This window comes from Taudactylus pleione, unplaced genomic scaffold (genome assembly GCF_031769625.1).
Source record: "Taudactylus pleione unplaced genomic scaffold, aTauple2 ptg000296l, whole genome shotgun sequence".
Lineage (NCBI taxonomy): Eukaryota > Metazoa > Chordata > Amphibia > Anura > Myobatrachidae > Taudactylus > Taudactylus pleione.
The window spans coordinates 5,907,920-5,928,275 of NW_028284698.1; the positions used below are offsets into that span (position 1 = coordinate 5,907,920).

The 20,356-nt window shown below is 47.7% G+C and overlaps 1 protein-coding gene across 2 annotated transcripts in view; it reads left to right on the forward strand.

The window, feature by feature from the left end:
* Positions 1-17,729: 17,729 nt before the first annotated feature.
* Positions 17,730-20,356, forward strand: part of LOC148511678 (uncharacterized) — a 76,533-nt gene continuing 73,906 nt past the window's right edge. For both annotated transcript variants that reach the window (XM_088482813.1, XM_088482815.1), the window contains exon 1: positions 17,730-17,971. In XM_088482813.1, the coding sequence (XP_088338939.1) occupies positions 17,786-17,971 (186 nt within the window). In that variant the 5' untranslated portion in view covers positions 17,730-17,785. The remainder of the gene's footprint in view (positions 17,972-20,356) is intronic.

The following is a 20,356-nucleotide window of genomic DNA, read 5'->3' on the forward strand; positions in this document are numbered from 1 at the left end:
CCGCCCCAGCTACACAATGCCGATAAAATAGGCATTGTGAAGCAGGGGGCGGGGCCAAAATGACGCGAATCGCGTCACCGGCCCCCCCAGCTGCGGGGGCTGCAGGGCTTATAGCGGGGGAGGATAGGAAGGGTGAGCGGCAGCCGGGAGAATTGCCTGCCTTCCCGGGAGGTCGGGAGCGGCACCCGATTTTCGGGAGGCTCCCGACCAAATCGGGAGGGTAGGCAAGTATGAGGTAGACTGTGCATGCACAAGACTTATTTTGCGCATGTACAGAATGGGTCCTGCAAGATCACTCGCAGTGTCCCCAGAGCAGCATCATAATTGACATGCTGCGGCCGTTTAGGGGCTGTGATGGGGGCCATTTTGTAGGCGCGCTGGGTCAGATTTTCTGGTCCCGGTTGAGCATTATGTTGAAGCATACTTAGATGGGCAATGACTGCGGCCATGGCAACTGATGGTGATCCGATACTGCATCTGGCACAGCATGTGAGCACCCCTCACACAGCACAGCATGTCAGCACCCCTCACCCAGCATGTCAGCACCCCTCACCCAGCACATCTCTCCCAGCACACCTCTCCCAGCACAGAATGTCAGCACCCCTCACCCAGCACAGCATGTCAGCACCCCTCACCCAGCACTTCTCTCCCAGCACCCCTCACCCAGCACTTCTCTCCCAGCACCCCTCACCCAGCACAGCATGTCAGCACCCCTCACCCAGCATGTCAGCACCCCTCACCCAGCACATCTCTCCCAGCACACCTCTCCCAGCACAAAATGTCAGCACCCCTCACCCAGCACAGCATGTCAGCACCCCTCACCCAGCACTTCTCTCCCAACACCCCTCACCCAGCACAGCATGTCAGCACCCCTCTCCCAGCATAGCATGTCAGCACCCCTCACCCAGCACAGCATGTCAGCACCCCTCTCCCAGCACAGCATGTCAGCACCCCTCTCCCAGCATAGCATGTCAGCACCCCTTGCCCAGCACAGCATGTCATACTTGCCTACTTTTGAAAAGTAGTTTGAGGGAGACCATTTACGGAAGTAGCAAACGACACGCGTGGTGTTGGAGGGCGTGGCCAGCACCGCCCAAAAGGCATGTCTAGATCCATCTATTGGTGTATCTATTGCCACGCGCCCACACACACACGCACACACACACACACACAGTAATAGGACCCCCCCCACACACACACACAGTAATAGGCCCACACACACACAGTAATAGGACCCCCCCCACACAGACTCACATTAATGGTCCCCCCACTGACACACACACACAGTAATAGGACCCCCCCACACAGACTCACATTAATGGTCCCCACACTGACACACACACACAGTAATAGACACCCACACCAGGGCCGAAACTAGGATATCTGTCACCCGGTGCAAGGTAGCAATTTTGCGTCCTCTACCTTCCCATACCTGGATTTTGTCCTTGCTCCTCCATAAGGCAGTACACTAGTCAAACGTTCCTGGTATAGTGACTTACATTATTCCACACACTGTAATGCCTATAACAAAAGTGCCACTTACATATTTGCCCGACACCATTTTATGCCCCACAGTAAGGCTTCTAATTACTTTAAAATTATCTGCTCGTTGTCAGGGGTTTTATGCTTGTTGCCAGGGGTTTTTATGCTCGTTGCCAGGGGTTTTCATGTTCGTTGCCAGGGGTTTCAATGCTCATTCCTACGGGGTTTATGCTAGTTGCTATGGGGTTTATGCTCGTTGCCAGGGGGTTTCACAGGAGAAGATGCAGCTTTCAGCATCTTCTCCCGGCACTTGCTCTGGCCTAACAGACACTAGAGGTCCAGTAGGTCCTCGCCCGGCATCTAGACGCCCCGGCATTTCACCCTTGCCGGGATATGACAGTCGGGAAGCCGGCTTCCCGATTGCATACCCTGCAGTAGAGGGGGGTTAAACACAACTGGGGACACTACTATAGGGGGCATTACTACTTTAAGGGGCACTACTACTATAGGGGGCATTACCAATGGGGGCACTACTACTATAGGGGACATTACCAATGGGATCACTACTACAGGGTGGATTACTACAGGAGGGATTACTACTATTGGGGGGCACTACTATTGGGGGCACTACTACTGGGTGACATTACCAATGGGGGCACTACTATAGGGGGCACTACTCAGGGCATTATCACTGGGGCACTACTAATGGGGACATTACTACTGTGGGCTTTGTGTATAAGGGGCACTAATTTGGGCATTGTGTAAAAGGGGCACCACTGTGTGTCATAACATGAATAAGGGACTAATGTGTGGCGTAATTTGACTTGGGGATACTGTATTATAAAGGGAATTACTGTGTGTGGCACAATATATTATACAGGGCATTACTGCCTGTGGCATAATGCATTATACAGGCCATTACTGCTTGTGGCATAATGTGTTATACAGGTTCTTACTGCGTATGGCATAATGTGTTATACAGGGCATTACTGCATGTGGCATAATGTGTTATATAGGGCATTATTGCGTGTAGCATAATGTGTTATAAAGGGCATTACTGTGTGTGGCATAATGTGTTATAAAAGCCATTACTGCGTGTGGCGTAATGTGTTATAAAGGGCATTACTGCGTGTGGCACAATGTGTTATACAGGGCATTACTGCATGTGGCATAATGTGTTATAAAGGGCATTACTGCATGTGGCATAATGTGTTATAAAGGGCAATACTGTGTAAGGCGCATTACTGCACATGGCCACGAGGGGAGAGCTTAGGGGAAGCCCAGCACCTTCGTAAGTGCTTGGCACGCCCCACAGTGTAATGAATTGGGGGTGTTCCACAAAGACACGCCCCCTTTCCGGTAGCGCGCGCAGAGGAACGCCATCTAGAAAAAGTTATTTTTTTTTTTATTTTTTTTTTGGGGGGGTGCAAATGTGAACCACAATGTCTAGAACCGGCCCTAAGCACAGCATGTTAGAACCCCTTGCCCAGCACTCCTCTCCCAGCACAGCATGTCAGCACCCCTCTTCTGCCAGTACAGAACCCCTCACCCAGCATTCCTCTTGAGGCACAGCACCCCTCACCCAGTACAGAACCCCTCACAAAGCACAGAACCCCTCACCTGGCACAGAATCCCTCATCCAGCAGCATAGATCACAGCAGCAGCTGAGCCACCAACACCCATCACACCGCACACATACATGCTGAGCTGACTTATTCAAAACTACATTTTTACCAGTGATGTGCGGTGAGGTGAGGCAGGTGAGACAGAGGGGTAAATTTACTAAAGTGAGAGTTTTGGGAAGTGGAGATGTTGCCCATAGCAACCAATCAGATACTAGCTATTATCTTCTAAAAGGTGCTAGTTAAATGTTAAGTAGAATCTGATTGGTTGCTATGGGAAACATCTCCACTTCCCAAAACTCTCACTTTAGTAAATTTATACAGTAGATTGTATAAAAATAACATAAAACATTATGAATATTTGTACACAACAAATATAAAATAGAAATTTTATAAACAATATATTGTATACACTGAATATTAATACTACATGAATCTGCAGGTTTGAAATGGCAACATACTAAAAGGAATAGAGGGAGACAGAAAAGAGAGAGGAGGAAAGGGGGGAGCCAAGAGAAAAAGAAAGGAGGAATTCGGAGAGCTGGGGGAGAGAGAAGGAAAGAGGGGATCCAACATAGGAGAATTAGGGGTCTATTTTCTAAGCAGTGTTAGGAGACAGAGTAAAAAGTGATAAGAAAGTGATAAGGTGCCAGCCAATCAGCTCCCAACTGTCATCTCACAGGCTGTGTTTGAAAAATGACAGTTTGGAGCTGATTGGCTGGCACCTTATCACTTATCACTCTGTCTCCTAACACTGGTTAGTAAATAGACCCCTTGGGGGGGGGAGGAGAGAGAGAGAGAGAGAGAGAGAATGGGGAGACAGGAGAGACATAGGAGAAATATGGGGATAGAGAGAGGAGGAATAGGTTGATCTGGCAGAGAGAAGGAATAGGGAGAGCAAGAGAAGGAATAGGTTGAGCCGGGAGAGAGAAGAAATAGGGAGAGCCGTGAGAGAGTGAAGGAACAGGTTGAAAGCCAAGAGAGAGAGAAGGAATTGGGTAAGCTGGGAGGGACATAGTAGAACTAGGGGGAGCTGGGAGAGACAGAAGGAATAAGGTAAACCGGGGGGAGAGAGAGAGAAGGAATTGGGGAGGCCAGGAAAGACATAGGAGAAGGGAGTCGGGAGAGAGTAGGAAGGAATAGGGGAAGACGAGAGAGAGAGGCGGAATAGGGGAAGCCGGGAGAGACACAGGAGAAAGAGGAAAAGCTGGGAGAGAGAGAAGGAATATGGGGAGACGTGAGAAAGAGGAAGAATAGGGTAGGCTGGGAGAGAGAGAGAGAGAAGGAATAGGGGAAGCCAGGAGAGACATAGGAGAAAGAGGGGAAGCTGGGAGAGGAGGAATAGGGGGAGACGGGAGAGACCTAGGAGAAAGGGGAAGCTGGGAGAGAGAGAGAGAAGGAATAGGGGAAGCCGGGAAAGACATAGGAGAAAGAGGGGAAGCTGGGAGAGAGAGGAGGAATAGGGGGAGACAGGAGAGACCGAGGAGAAAGGGGAAGCTGGGAGAGAGAGAGAGAGAAGGAATAGGGGAAGCCGGGAAAGACATAGGAGAAAGAGGGGAAGCTGGGAGAGAGAGGAGGAATAGGGGGAGATGGGAGAGACATAGGAGAAAGAGGAAGCTGGGAGAGAGAGAGAGAAGGAATAGGGGAAGCCGGGAAAGACATAGGAGAAAGAGGGGAAGCTGGGAGAGAGAGGAGGAATAGGGGGAGACGGGAGAGACATTGGAGAAAGGGGAAGCTGGGAGAGAGAGAGAGAAGGAATAGGGGGAGACGGGAGAGAAATTAGGAATAGGGGAAGCTGGGAGAGAGAGGAGGAATAGGGGGAGACGGGAGAGACCTAGGAGAAAGGGGAAGCTGGGAGAGAGAGAGAGAAGGAATAGGGGGAGCCGGGAAAGACATAGGAGAAAGAGGGGGAGCTGGGAGAGAGAGGAGGAATAGGGGGAGACAGGAGAGACCGAGGAGAAAGGGGAAGCTGGGAGAGAGAGAGAGAAGGAATAGGGGAAGCCGGGAAAGACATAGGAGAAAGAGGGGAAGCTGGGAGACAGAGGAGGAATAGGGGGAGATGGGAGAGACATAGGAGAAAGGGGAAGCTGGGAGAGAGAGAGAGAAGGAATAGGGGAAGCCGGGAAAGACATAGGAGAAAGAGGGGAAGCTGGGAGAGAGAAGAGGAATAGGGGGAGACGGGAGAGACATAGGAGAAAGGGGAAGCTGGGAGAGAGAGAGAGAAGGAATAGGGGGAGACGGGAGAGAAATTAGGAATAGGGGAAGCTGGGAGAGAGAGGAGGAATAGGGGGAGACGGGAGAGACCTAGGAGAAAGGGGAAGCTGGGAGAGAGAGAGAGAGAAGGAATAGGGGAAGCCGGGAAAGACATAGGAGAAAGAGGGGAAGCTGGGAGAGAGAGGAGGAATAGGGGGAGACAGGAGAGACCGAGGAGAAAGGGGAAGCTGGGAGAGAGAGAGAGAAGGAATAGGGGAAGCCGGGAAAGACATAGGAGAAAGAGGGGAAGCTGGGAGAGAGAGGAGGAATAGGGGGAGATGGGAGAGACATAAGAGAAAGGGGAAGCTGGGAGAGAGAGAGAGAAGGAATAGGGGAAGCCGGGAAAGACATAGGAGAAAGAGGGGAAGCTGGGAGAGAGAGGAGGAATAGGGGGAGACGGGAGAGACATAGGAGAAAGGGGAAGTTGGGAGAGAGAGAGAGAAGGAATAGGGGGAGACGGGAGAGAAATTAGGAATAGGGGAAGCTGGGAGAGAGAGGAGGAATAGGGAGAGACGGGAGAGACCTAGGAGAAAGGGGAAGCTGGGAGAGAGAGAGAGAAGGAATAGGGGAAGCCGGGAAAGACATAGGAGAAAGAGGGGAAGCTGGGAGAGAGAGGAGGAATAGGGGGAGATGGGAGAGAGAGGAGGAATAGGGGAAGCTGGGAGAGAGAGAGAAGGAATAGGGGGAGACAGGAGAGAGAGGAGGAATAGGGGAAGCTGGGAGATACATAGAAAGAGGGGAAGCTGGGGGAGAGAGAGAAGGAATAGGGGAAGCCGGGAGAGACATAAGAAAAAGAGGGGGAGCTGGAAGAGAGATAAGGAATATGGGGAGATGGGAGATAGAGGGTAGGAATAGGGGGAGAAGGGAGACAGGAGGAATAAGGGCAGACGGCAGAGTTTAGGAATAGAGGGAGATAAGAGGGGAATAGTGGGAAATAGGAAAGAGAGAGAGAAGAAATCAGGGGAGATGAGAGAGGCAGAAGGAAATTAATAGGGGAGATGGCAGAGAGAGATACCTCATGTAGTTTTGGAGTGTTCAGAGAAGGTTTTACCCAGTCACCATATGCAGTCCCCGGTGTAGCTGCTTCCTACTGCACTTAAGCTTATGCCTGGATTTCGTTAAAGGCATTAGAACCCGGTAGTGCAGCTCCTCTGAATGACGTGTGCTTCACCTCAGCTCCTCGTGCATCTCCTCCCAGTAAGCACATGCTTCCGGGAGGCAGAGCAGTCAGTTCCAAGCCTCCTCTGAACAGCAGCACAGCTGTGGACCTGTCAAAGGAGTCTGTCTGTCCAGAGGGGTTGGGTGACCAATTGAGTGATGGTGACTCTCTATACATGGTGCATGTCAGTCTGCTTCACGGCAGTGACATCCTCTACAGGGTAGCACCCATCGCAGCTGCGTACCCTGTGTATTGGTAGGACCGCCCCTGGTCGCACATTGCAGTAACCAAGGCAGGGCTGCCGTGCAGCCCTGCATGTTGCCAGCTCACAGGAGCTGTCTGCATAGCATCCGCCTGCCCAGATTCCCAATGCCCCCATTCCCGTGGGGCTTGGCCGCCAGCTGCATCATGGTGTCATTACGCAATGACGTGGCCGCGCATTAGTGAAAACTCCTTGCTGAGCATGGCGCTGCCCGTGAGGTTGTGCTGCCGGGTAAGCCTGCGCTCAGCGAAACCGGCCCATCTGGCCATCGGCCCTTCTGGCATTTGCCAGAAGTGCTCGATGTCCAGTCAGACCCTTTGTTTGTGTAAATCTGGCTCTGATACTAGCCAGTTCCTCCCCAGCCATTTACCTCACAGCACGTCACTGATTTTTACAATACTCACTCTGCCAGGCTGACTGTGAAGCGGAATATGAGAATGCAGCTCTGTCCATGGTCTGCCCCTGCAGTTGTCAGTCACTGCAACCTGCTGGTCCTGGACTCCACAAAGGCCCATGGGAGGAGGGGCTGCTATGGCTGGGCATGCGCAGCAGCCCTCCAGCTGCCATTTTACTTGATGCCTGCTGCCCACTCTCTGCTCCCCCCTACTGCTGTATGCTGAGCTGCCCGATCAGAGCTGAGCTCTGATCACGGCAGCCAGAGCCGCGCTGCCATCTGCCAAGTGCCCCAAACATCACCGCCGGCCATAGGCTTGGGATGCCCCTAAGCATTTGCCTAGTTTGCCGATGCCTAGGGCCAACTCTGTGTATCTACTGTATGTTATTAAACCTGCGGTCCTGGATGCTGCATAAAACATATTTAGCAGAATAAACATTATCGATTCCTACCTCTCTATACCTTCTATGAATCGATTCCTGCCTATACCTTCTAAACAATATTCCTGCCTATACCTTCTAAAATTGTCACTATTCAGCGTAATGAGTCGCACAAGAAATAAATGCTTTAGACTTTGAATGTGGTTCCAAAGCACAAAAAGATATTAATATAAAAACAGATGGTTACACGCTGTGATCTAAATACAATTAGCGCAAATAAATCATACAGACCCAAGGTACAGTTGTTATATACGCACGCGCTCTGGGCCCAGATACTGGCATCAGCATTAGAAACCTCTGTCAACAGCACAGGAAGAAGACTCCAGATTGGGGTCAGAGAGCGCACATAGGGCCTGATTCAGAGCCGGACGCTATTTGCGCTCGCTCGTCCAGAAAAAGGGGCTGCCTATGTAAATTAACCGTTCGCTCTTTGCGGTCTGTTCACGCCTCTATGTCTGAACGAGCGAACAAAACATGCGAACGTAATTTTGAAAAAGACGCCCCCTGGCCGCTCGCATCATACGTCATGTCCGCTATTTATTAGATTAATCGAGTACATCGAAAGGCGTATAAACTGCTCGCTATTCTTGTGGTTGGCTTTTCCTACCACAATCATGCGAGCAGTTCTGACTATAAAACAACCAAGTGACGTGGTCGATGACGCTGCTTTAGTAATTATGCACACCCTTAAAACACCGGTTTTGACCGTTTGGCACGCCTGCGTTCTGATCTCCACTCCCCGTTTTCAAGCACCTTCCCCTGTTACCACCCACAAACTCCTCATCCTGTCACTCAAAATAGCAGGCATTCGCTATTTAGCGAGCACACGATTTTCGGCCGCACTGACTGATTTGTGCATGCGTATTAAAATCCGTACGCATGCACAGTTGTGCGAACATCGGTCGGAACGAACGAGCGGCCGCTTACGAGCGGCTCTGAATCAGGCCCATATATACTCTTTCAGGGATAGACAACACAATAGGCAAGCTTGGCATGATTCCATTGGTTCTTCTTAAAGGTGTTTCTGTTACAGGATAGTTCATTGGACAATTTCATATGGACACAAACAGCCTCCAACCGCCCTTTGTGTCCTTTTTCCTGCCGCATGCTAATCTAAGCTGCTAACATTACAGAGTACATTTTAATGTTTTAACTCTCTATAGTCCATAGTTTGCAGACGCATGTTCCGATCTTCTCACCGATGATACCGGAAATCTGTGGAGACAGTGGATCAGTACAACACCAAACACGGTCTGCTTACCGTGTACTAAACCTTAGTTATCAAATAACCTTTATTACACAACATTAATAATCACCGAATAAACCTTGAATATTACACTTTAATACTAGGGAACCTTTCATGTAAGTGTGCAGTGTGTAAGTATTGGGGAATTGGGAAAAGACGCTAGTTAGCGTTGTGCGACTATATGTTTTGTGGAGTACACTATGGTGCATGTTTTGCAGGGATAATCATTTTATATGTTTTAGTGACTCTGTATTTACATGGTGAGAACTTTAAACTTCTTTCTATTGCGTGGGAATCGCACAACGCTAAATAATAGCATCAACGTATGTACTTATAATGGTGAGTTTCACTAAAATGGCACTGGGCGGCCCATCGCAAAATGTCGTCTCATTGCCATACGCAAAATGGCGTTGCGCAGATCTAATTTTAAACCGATCCTGTCTCAGCCAATTATCCGGCTTTGACAGCATGAGAAAATTGCTTTGCCTCATCTGCATTTTCTTATATGAATGGTTAGGTTTAAGGTGCGGGGAGGGGGAGGTTAGGTTTAGGCACTACGGGAGGAGGTTAGGTTCAGGCACCGAGGAGGGAGGGTTAGGGTAGGGAAAGGGGGGGTTAGGATACCTACCAACTGGTGTCGGTATCCTAACCCTGTCGGCATGCCGGCATCAGGATTTTGAGCACTGGCAGGGCCAGCTCGAGGCATGTTCGAACAGTGCGGTCGAACAGGGGCGCCACCCCATTGAGCTTCTCATTGGCTGGTGGTCTCCAGCACCAGCCCCCTCTTTTGATTGGCAGCCGTTGCCCTAGCCGGGATTGGCTGGCGGATGGTGCTAACTCTAAACTGCAGTCACAGTGCAGCCGGGACCCGATGCTCCTAAGTCCCGGCTCCAACCTAGCACTGCCGCAGATTGAGATGTGTCACCAGTATAACACATCTCCTCTCAATGCTGCTGCTGTTCCAGTGCTGGGATCCAATATTCGATCCCAGCGCTGGTAATCTTCTGCGGCAAAATGAAGTGGCGGCGGGAAGTGGCAGTATGTCATATCGCCGTATACCGCCCCACTTCGACCACTGCATCTAGCTAAAAATTCAGCTTTTATAGGACTGTCTCATCATCCTAATAGGACTGTGCTGTCATGCTCCTGTGAGGGGGTACTTCTTGCATGCTTGATATGCCCCCAAGAGGTGCAGCCATGATCCCAACATGCTGTGGCCGCACTCCCTCCAGAGGTGGCCTGGGAAATTGCTGTACTGGGGCCCAAGTACTGGGGCCCAAGATTTCACTTGGCAGCCCTGTTAGTTGCCTTCAGAGGGAGAAAGGGTCAGATCTTGGAGATATTTCCGAGATGGAAATGACTGCAACATGTACTGAATGTGTGGTTTGAAGGAGAGGGAGGAGTAAAGGATAACACCAAAACAGTGCACTTGAGAACTAGAGGAGGTTGTGGTGCTATCAATAATATAATGAAATTGAGGGAGTTGAGGGTATTGGGGAGTGTGGGGAGATTATGAGCTGACTCTTTGCCATGTTAAGTTTAAGAAAGCACTGGGACACCCAGGAGGAAATAGCAAAGAGTCAGCTGGAGATACGAGTGAGGAGAGAGGGGGGTAAGTTCAGGGAAAGAGAGGTGCTCCACTCACTGTCACCTTCAGGCCACCGATAAAGTGCCAGATGACAGTCCTGGAACCAGGGTCCCCGGACGGGGAATGCACACGGGCCCCCTCCTCTCTCCCTGGCGGGCTCCAGCGAACTAAAAGCAGCAGTAGACTCCAGGTACTAGTCTGTGCCCGGAGTTTACTGTGCATTTCCCTACGGCACATTTCCTCTACAGCGATTTCCCTACTGCGTATGCGCAAAATGCTGGGACAATGGCCACGGCGGGTAATTTCCAGGCGTTTTGTGTAGCGCTACTCCGGTCAACAGTGCAGTGTGGCCCCCCCTAACCCTGGGGCCCATGTGCACCCCACGGACTGCACCCATTATAGATACACCCCTGCTTGGAATGCCAGTTGGATACAGATGGTGCAGACAGAAAATCCCAGCCACAGACCCTGCAAAGGAAGGTAAATGTGCTAAGTCCAGATGGCCTCCACTGGGTTTTGTGGAAGGTCATCATTGGCACACTTAGCCAAGCATCAGGGCACAACTATGGAAATCTCCTGAAGGAAAGGGGGTTAGGGATCACAAACAAAACATGGATATGATCAACCAGGACTCTCTTGTCACCTTCATGGATGATCGGTCACAATCTTGGTACCAGCAAATAAGCACAACAAAACAGCCCACCCACATGGCTATACTACATCGGCTTTGCTCTTTACATGTGTACCACCCACAACAGCCTGACTACACATACATATATCAGGGCCCTAGCTCAAAGTGACCCAGTGAACATCAACATAGGCTGGGTATATACACTCACCTTGCAACACTCTACTATTAGACAGGCTCATAGACAGCCAGGCCCAGATACTTTTTGGGGACGTGGCTTAGTGTCGGGAGACATGACCACGTACCCCTTAGAAAAAAACCAGAAAAGAGTATTTGCAGTAAGCTGAACATAGGGGCTACGCAACGGCAGCAGCCTCCCTGGCCTCACTGCAGCCCAGCACAGTAGTTTGTGCTGGGAAGAGAGGCTGATGGCAAGTAAGTTGGAGGGGGGGCGGTGGCGGACCCAGACCCCCCAACAAGATTAAATGTGGGTAAACACTGCACAGGTATATATGCAGATCGAGTGATCTGCAAATGATTGTGGTTCATACACACTGAACAACCATCATCCGCTTCTGGCCGCAGGTAGTGCCGCCCAGGGGGCGTATCCCACCCCCCTCTCCGCGGCCTCTGCTGCATGTGTACGGGCGGTCGGCAGACCCCCGTACACACTGCCCGCTGGACAGATATATATGCATATACAAAGAAAAATGGTAGTTGCTCAGATCAGCTTAATTGCATAACACAGGTGCTTGTAAAGGGCGGGGTTTACACTGAACACAGAAAAAAAGAGAGAGATTTGCCCTCCAGCACACTGCAGCAAAAAATTTATGTAGCAATAATTATTTTGGGGTGAGCGTTTGGGAGTGGGGCCCCCGGGGGGGTTCTGACTGGGCCTTTCTCATGGCATCACCACTTAATTCACATAGAATACTTTTATCACTTCTCTATTTGTTTGTACAATATATATGTCGTTTTAATTCTTTATCATTTCATTAACACTTATTGATTTATCTTTACACATCTTTTCTACATACTTCACTATCACCTTTTTCCCTTTTTCGTGTGATGCCCTGGGGATGGCCCTTGGTTGGAATTTTTTTGGGGTGCCTTGCTTCTCGGACGTGAGCCCCTTAATATTAGGGACGCCAGTATAGAGGAGCCTTGACGATTGGCCTGGCGCTTATTCATATATTTGCAAATATGTGTAACCAATACATCTAAATCTCTATTATCATGTAGGATTTAAGTATTGTTTTTGCTGCAGTGTGCTGGAGGGCAAATCTCTCTCTTTTTTCTGTATATCTGCATATACAGTCAGGTGCATAAATATTGGGACATTGACAGAATTTTCATATTTTGGCCTCTATTCACCACCACAATGGCTTTGAAATGAAACAAACAAGATGTGCTTTAACTGCAGACTTTCAGATTTAATTTGAGGGTAATTACATCCAAATCAGTTGAACGATGTAGGAATTACAATGGTTTCTATATGTGCCTCCCACTTTTTAAGGGGCCAAAAGTAATGGGACAAACTAAACAATCCTAAATCTAACTTTCACTTTTTAATACTTTGTTGCAAATCCTTTGCAGGCAATTACAGCCTGAAGTCTGGAATGCATAGATATCACCAGACGCTGGGTTTCAACCCTGGTGATGCTCTGCCAGGCCTCTACTGCAAATGTCTTCAGTTCCTGCTTGTTCTTGGGGCATTTTCCCTTCAGTTTTGTCTTCATCAAGTGAAATGCATGCTCAATCGGATTCAGGTCAGGGGAATGACTTGGCCATTGCATAACATTCCACTTTTTAGCCTTAAAAAACTCGTTGGTTGCTTTTGCAGTATGCTTCGGGTCATTGTCCATCTGCACTGTGAAGCGCCGTCCAATGAGTTCTGAAGCATTTGACTGAATATGAGCTTATAATATTGCCGAAACACTTCAGAATTCATTCTGCTGCTTTTGTCAGCAGTCACATCATTAATAAATACAAGGGAACCAGTTCCATTGGCAGCCATACATGCCCACGCCATGACACTACCACCACCATGCTTCACTGATGAGGTGGTATGTTTTGGATCATGAGCAGTTCCTTTCCTTCTCCATACTCTTCTTTTCCCATCACTCTGGTACAAGTTGATCTTTGTCTCATCTGTCCATAGGATGTTGTTCCAGAACTGTAATGGCTTTTTTAGATGTTGTTTGGCAAACTCTAATCTGGTCTTCCTGTTTTTGTGGCTCACCAATGGTTTACATCTTGTGGTGAACCCTCTATATTCACTCTTGTGAAGTCTTCTCTTGATTGTTGACTTTGACACATATACACCTACCTCCTGGAGAGTGTTCTTGATTTGGCCAACTGTGAAGGGGTTTTTCTTCACCAGAGAAATAATTCTTTTGTCATCCACCACAGTTGTTTTCCATGGTCTTCCGGGTCTTTTGGTGTTGCTGAGCTCTCCGGTGCGTTCTTTCTTTTTAAGAATGTTCCAAACAGTTGATTTGGCCACACCTAATGTTTTTGCTATCTCTCTGATGGGTTTGTTTTGATTTTTCAGCCTAATGATGGCTTGCTTCACTGATAGTGACAGCTCTTTGGATCTCATATTGAGAGTCGACAGCAACTGATTCCAAATGCAAATATCACACCTAGAATCAACTCCAGACCTTTTACCTGCTTAATTGATAATGAAATAACGAGGGAATAGCCCACACCTGTCCATGAAATAGCTTTTGAGTTGATAGTCCCATTACTTTTGTCCCCTTAAAAAGTGGGAGGCACATATAGAAACCGTTGGATGTAATTACCCTCAAATTAAATCTGAAAATCTGCAGTTAAAGCACATCTTGTTTGTTTCATTTCAAAGCCATTGTGGTGGTGAATAGAGGCCAAAATAAGAAAATTCTGTCAATGTCCCAATATTTATGCACCTGACTGTATATATACCATCGGCTGTGCAGCACAACATAGTTCACAGACATATCGCTGGTACACTCTGGCCGACAGGCACCAGATATATTGGCCGATCAATTGATCGGCCAATGTATCTGTCAGTGTGTACCCAGCTTTAGACCCTCATTCACTCACTGGTCATCTCCAGATTGGACTAATGTAACCTCCTCCTATCTGATCTGCCGTCTCACACTTCTCTCAACTCCAATCTGTCCTCAGTGCTGCTGCCCGGCTCATCTTCCTCTCCAAATGCACTACGTCTGCTCCCTTCTACTAAAAGCCCTACATTGGCTCCCCTTCTCCTTCAGACCTCAATTCAAACTCCTCACACTCACTTACAAAGCCCTAACCCAATCCTCCTATTTACATCTCTGACCTCTTCACAATCCCGCCCACCCAATTCGCTCCAAGAGTTTGGCCGTGCAGCCCCCTACGACTGGAACTGTCTCCCTCTTACTATCAGCCTCTCCGCCTCTACAAAATTTCAAACGGCTCTCAATACCCACTTCTTTATTAAAGCTTTATAGCTGCAGGGCCGGATTAACAATGGAGCGGGTGGAGCTACAGCTCCAGGCCACCCATGCAAATAGGCCCACAGCATCCTCAGTATTGACAGGATTTTTTTTTTTCCTGTCACCACCCCGATCACTCACCTCCTGCCTGGGCTGAAGCAGCATCCATTCACACAGAAATACCTCAGTCCCCCGGCCGTCTGAAGCCCCGCCTACTCACAGGTCCGTCTGAAGCTCCGCCCCCCAGACTGTCTGAAGCATCTCAACAACATGCATTCTGAAGCCCCACCCCAAACCACCCAAAGCTCTGCCCCTCTGATCGTTCTAAGCTCCTGTCACCACCCCGATCACTCACCTCCCAGCTGCCTGGGCTGAAACAGCACCCGTTCACACAGAAATACCTCAGCCCCCATGCCGTCTGAAGCCCCGCCTACTCACAGGTCCGTTTGAAGCTCCGCCCCCCAGACAGACTGAAGCATTTCAACATGCATTCTGAAGCCCCGCCCCCAAACCACCTGAAGCTCCGCCCCCTCAGATTTTTCTAAGCTTTACCACCATTCTGAGCATGGTAGTGAAAAAGAAAGGTGGCAAGGTATAGTAATGCGATCTGGGCTGTCACTCATTAGGTCAGACAGGCCCCTGCAGTAACATATTCCGTGACAGCCAGCCTGAGATGGAGTCTTTCACAGCACAGCAGACTGCAGGGCTCTGCTCTCAGTCTGCTGGTAGCAGTTCTGCCAGGGGTCAATGAATGGGATAAGAAGGAGTCAGCATTTAGCAAGTGAGCAGAGAAAAAAAAAAAGGAGAGTGTGTGCAAGTAGTGGGAGTCCACGTGAGAAGGAGACCACATTCAGTACCTGATGGTTTGTCTGGGGGTGCAGGGAGAAGAGGAACCTGCTCTGGGACAGAATCCAGTGAGTATCTTATCTATGTATTTTTTTAAATTAGAATACTGCCCATTTGAGCCTTAAGCTGGGTACACACTAGACGATATGTCACATATCGGGCCCATAACGGCCAGTGTGTACCCGCTATGTCGCTGACGATGCATGCACCCAACAATGCAAATGAAATGCCCATCCAGTTGTGATGTCTTTCTAGACATCAAGCGGCCCATTGTGTGTAATGGGATGTAGTTATGATACAGTCCCAATCCCGACACTTCAATCCCGGCAGGGGATTTAACATAGGCGTCGAAATACCAACACCTATGTTAATCCCGACGCCGGGACCCCTTCAGGACACCGGACCGATCGTCCAGCGCCGAGGTAAGTAGCTATGAAACCGGGGATTGGGGGGGTTAGGTTTATTGACCCTCCCGGGCGGACTTAGGGTTAGGCACCCCCCGGGGAGGGTTAGGCTAGGGGAAGGGGGGGTTAGGTTTAGGCACTAGGAGGGAGGTTAGGGTTAGGGACTCCCTGGGAGGGTTAGGGTTAGGGAGGGGGGTTAGGTTTAGAAGCTAACTGAGGGGGTTAGGGTTAGGCAATAGGGGGGAGGTTAGGGTTAGGCACCCCTAAAGGAGGGTTTGGGGGAGGAGAGGGGAGGGTTGGATTACTTACCTCTGCTGTCAGGATGTCCTCAGCGTCGGGCTAGCACTGTTGAGATTTGAATCGGCGGCTGTGTAACACCTACCAAATTGGCCGCTCGGTCGGCAGGACTGCCAGTCGGACACTTAAGTCTGTACCCAGCTTAAGGCATCACATTTGATGTAGCTGTGTCCTAAAATTAGCTAAAATTATAGCCACACCCACTTGCATGGTGGTCATGCCTTCTTTAATGGCATGATGTGGAAACCCCCCTCTAGAAATACTGCGTTTGTCTCTGTATAGATAGATAGATCTACCAGCAGCTTGTTGTTTGATTTATCCCACTGCAGGGGCCATGGTGTGTAGCTGTGTATGGCGGTCATTTGGATGCTTGGTGTATTATATGACAGGTACTGATGTTCTTTGCATTATATGGCAATCACTGCAATTCTGTTTTATATGGCGGTCACTGTAATGCACTCTGTATTACTGTATATGGTGGTCACTGCGATGCTCAATGCATTATATGGTGGCCACTGCAACTGTATAATATGGCAGTCACCGAGTTGCTTTCTGTATTATATGTAGCAATGCCCTCTATGAAATTAGCCACACCCACTGCACATGCCAGACTCCTTGTGTAGACTACACCCACACCACACTGGTCATGCCCCCGCATCACTAGTCACACCAACACAGCGCTTGTCACATTCCCTGCAGTGGCACACAATAGGCCCTTCATAAATTTCAGCTCCAGGCCCATGTGTACCTTAATCTGGCACTGTATAGCTGCCATCATAACCCACTGCTCCATGCTTACTGTCTCTCCACCCTGTGTCACCCCTTTCTTTCCCACTCCCCTTTAGATTGTAAGCTCTCACAAGCAGGGCCCTCCTCCCTCATGTGCTTTTCCTTCATTCACTTATACCATCACCTTATTCTCACTGCCAACAGCACCAAACCTAGGGTTTGGCCGCCAGCTGCTTATTTTTGGTCTGCTGCAAAGTTTATAAAACTTGTCCATGTTTTGCATTATAAGTCACTTGTTTCTTATTTTGTACATACTATTTGTGTACTCTGTAAGGCGCTGCGGACCCCTTGTAGTGTCATATAAATAATACTTACTAAAATAATAATTATAGAGTGAGGTAATTGCCTGGCAGCAGGCACCTCACCTACCACCCATCACAGTAACATGTAGAAAATATAGAGCACAGGGATCTGTCAAATAATGAAACAAATATCACCATATAGCAAGATAGAGGAGAGAAAGAAGAATGGGTTTTTGAAATAATAAATGTAGACGACCAGCAGATGGCACTGTGCGAGAAGGAAAGTAGAACTGAGTAAAGGGAAGTATTACTAATTAAGCAAAGTTTGAGAAGAACATAACACGGGGAGTTACAGAGAGACGCTAATAGGCGGAAACAGGTCATTAATTGCAAAAAAAAATTGTTATCCTCTTATCATTTTCCAGCTGTCTTAACAAAGAAAATCGTACAAAATCAAGGCTTCCAGGGCTACAGAATGCCCTGGGGACGTGTCATCATTGTAAGTCCGAATCCCCCAAAGGGTTAACATAAACAAGTTATTGCCATCTCTTCGTAATGGGCACTCAGCGCCCTCTGCTGGTAATGACACAGCAGAAATGAAACCAACACTAAAGTATTGAATTACTGCAGAAAGTTTAGCAGCTGCTGAATCTGTCACTGGGCTCAGTTGTTATGGTCTCCAAAGGACGGTTCCAACGCTCAGCCAGCCAGCTCTGGGCTTGGACTGTGCACACTGTGACTATAGTATGGGATGGTCTCTTTGGCTTCATAGCGAGAACCTGGCATGGAAATCCTCAGGAGCTCACCAACGAGGACTATAAGGAAACATGTGGGACTCAGACGGAACAAGACTTACAGGTAGCTATACAGAGAATTATATTTATATAGGTTTTTAATAGTGATTACTTTTTTTCAGTGACAACTTTTCATTTTTACAGACATATTAACATTGTTATGCATTTCACATTTTGAATTGTATTACACCTCTTCTTGTACCAGTCACCTCCTAAAATTAACCATGAAGCTCTGTGTACCTAATAGAACCAGAATAACAGGTTTGTCAATGGTATGGTGACTGAGTAATCATTTCAGCAATCAGTGCATGAAACATGTTGGGACTACTGGTCTATGGTGCAAACTCCTGAACCGAAATCTGTGTAGATAGTCAACGTTACTATATACATTTTGTTTAAAACTGATTCAGCAAAATATTTGTTTTAACAAATAACTTAAGTTAGTTTTGGGAATACTAATGGGATTTCCCTATTCTGTGTTTCTTTACCATATATATTACCCTATTCTAGACACAATTTTGATGTTACAGATGCACAAAAAACCACTGAAATGGGATAGTATATATACTTTGATAAAATATTTTTGTTAATTTAAATAAGCATTTAAGCTTCATTAAGTTTCTTCAGTCAGCCTAAACATACTGTACTCAATCCACTATTCACAGTGTAACCGACAGTCACGATAATCAAACTTGGACAATTCCCTTCCTACATGAGTTCTTGGGCCTGATCCTATTATTTGATAATATTTGGGCAAGATTTTGGCTAGGTCTATCGCATGGACGCAAGTTCATACCTGGAGCCCGGAGTTGAGATAGTTGTTGGTGCCCCTACCCTCCCCATTTTCACTCTGTTTCCAAATTAGGGAACGTGGTTATGTTTTTGATAATGTGCTTCATTGTTGTAAAACAAAAATGGAAAAAGTAATCAGATTCTTAGTTGGTATTACTCCTCCATAAACTGCTTTTTCTCACAATTTTGTTAAGTACCATTGTTGTATGTCAGTGTTTCCCAACCTTGCTCCTCAAGGCACACAAAGGGCCGTATTCAATTGCCGGCGTAAAGTTCCAGACTTTTCGCATGGTGCACTTTACGCCGTCATCGCTGGTTTTGGTTCCGGAAAAGCATCGCTCTAGTCCCCGGTTTTCGCCCTATTCAATTCCAAAAGAGCAAAACCGCTTCCCGTCGAAACTCAAATAGGCGAAAAGTGCTGTCAGATTTGGGGAAATCAGCCTGACACCCCCCAAAAGATGCACTGACATGGGGGTTCACTATGGATACCCTCGAATAGCCCTGCTGAAGGTATTTGAGGTGCTTAAATGCTCTCAATTGGTGCTATTTAGCGTCTTTGCACAAGTGGCGAAGATTAGCATTTTGCAGTTTTCCTGTAGTCCCAGAAAATTAGGGGTACATGAAAATGGGTACAAGCATGGTTAAAAATTGCTAAAGTGAGGTTTTAAAAAACGCACCTTCAGCAAGCATCTGCAATAAAAAAAACAGCTTGGGCATACTTGGGGGACCCCCTGGGGTCTATTTCGCTAGTTTTTAAGTTTTTCCCTAAACTTTGTTTTTTTTTTTCACCCCTAAAACAAAAGTACTTTTTTGGGGTGATCTAATGTATTAAACTTTTTTTGATGCAGTTTACCTTTGGGGGACTGTCCTAAGGCTGCAGGGGTGTTTCCGCAACTTTGCACCCCAAACTTGCAGTTCTGCACTTTTTTCCACCTCCATTCAGAGGCGAATCTTGTCCGCTGGTTACAAGGCGCACACTTTTCGCACCCGCGAAAAGTCTTTGGAATTGAATATGGGGATAAGTTCTTGCCTGGCGAAAATACGTCACCGGCGAAACTTTTTTTGCCGAAAACGTCTTTTCGTCGGCAATTGAATATGTCCCTAACAGTCCAGGTTATAATGATATCCATGCTTGAGCACAGAGTACGGCTATACTTAAAACCTAGACTGTTAGTGTGCCTTGAGGATCGTGGTTGGGAACCCCTGTTGGATGTCATCGTATAAGTGTAATTAATGAAATTCAGTTGCCTGTGGTCCCTAATGATTGTTGTCTCTATTTTCCGATATTCACCAATTGCCCAGTACAATTCCTCTAATTCTGTATATTCAATGTAATTATAATTCAACAGGCTTTACCATTTGTTAACATTATTACTACATTTATTTTTTATAGTGACAGCATCCTATGCAGTGCTTTAAACTCTGTAAATATAATTTAACATTTAATGGCTAGAAGGATCCAGATCAAAATACCAAAAAACTACATTATAGGGACACTAGATAAGTGTGCCATGCCTAAAGGTGCATACACACGTAACGATTTTGTGAACGATTTGTCGTTAACGACGTCGTTATCATTCAAAAAATCGTTCAGTTTCTGAGGTATAACTATGAACGATAATCATTCAATCGCGCTCCTGTTTGTAGTTATCGTTCA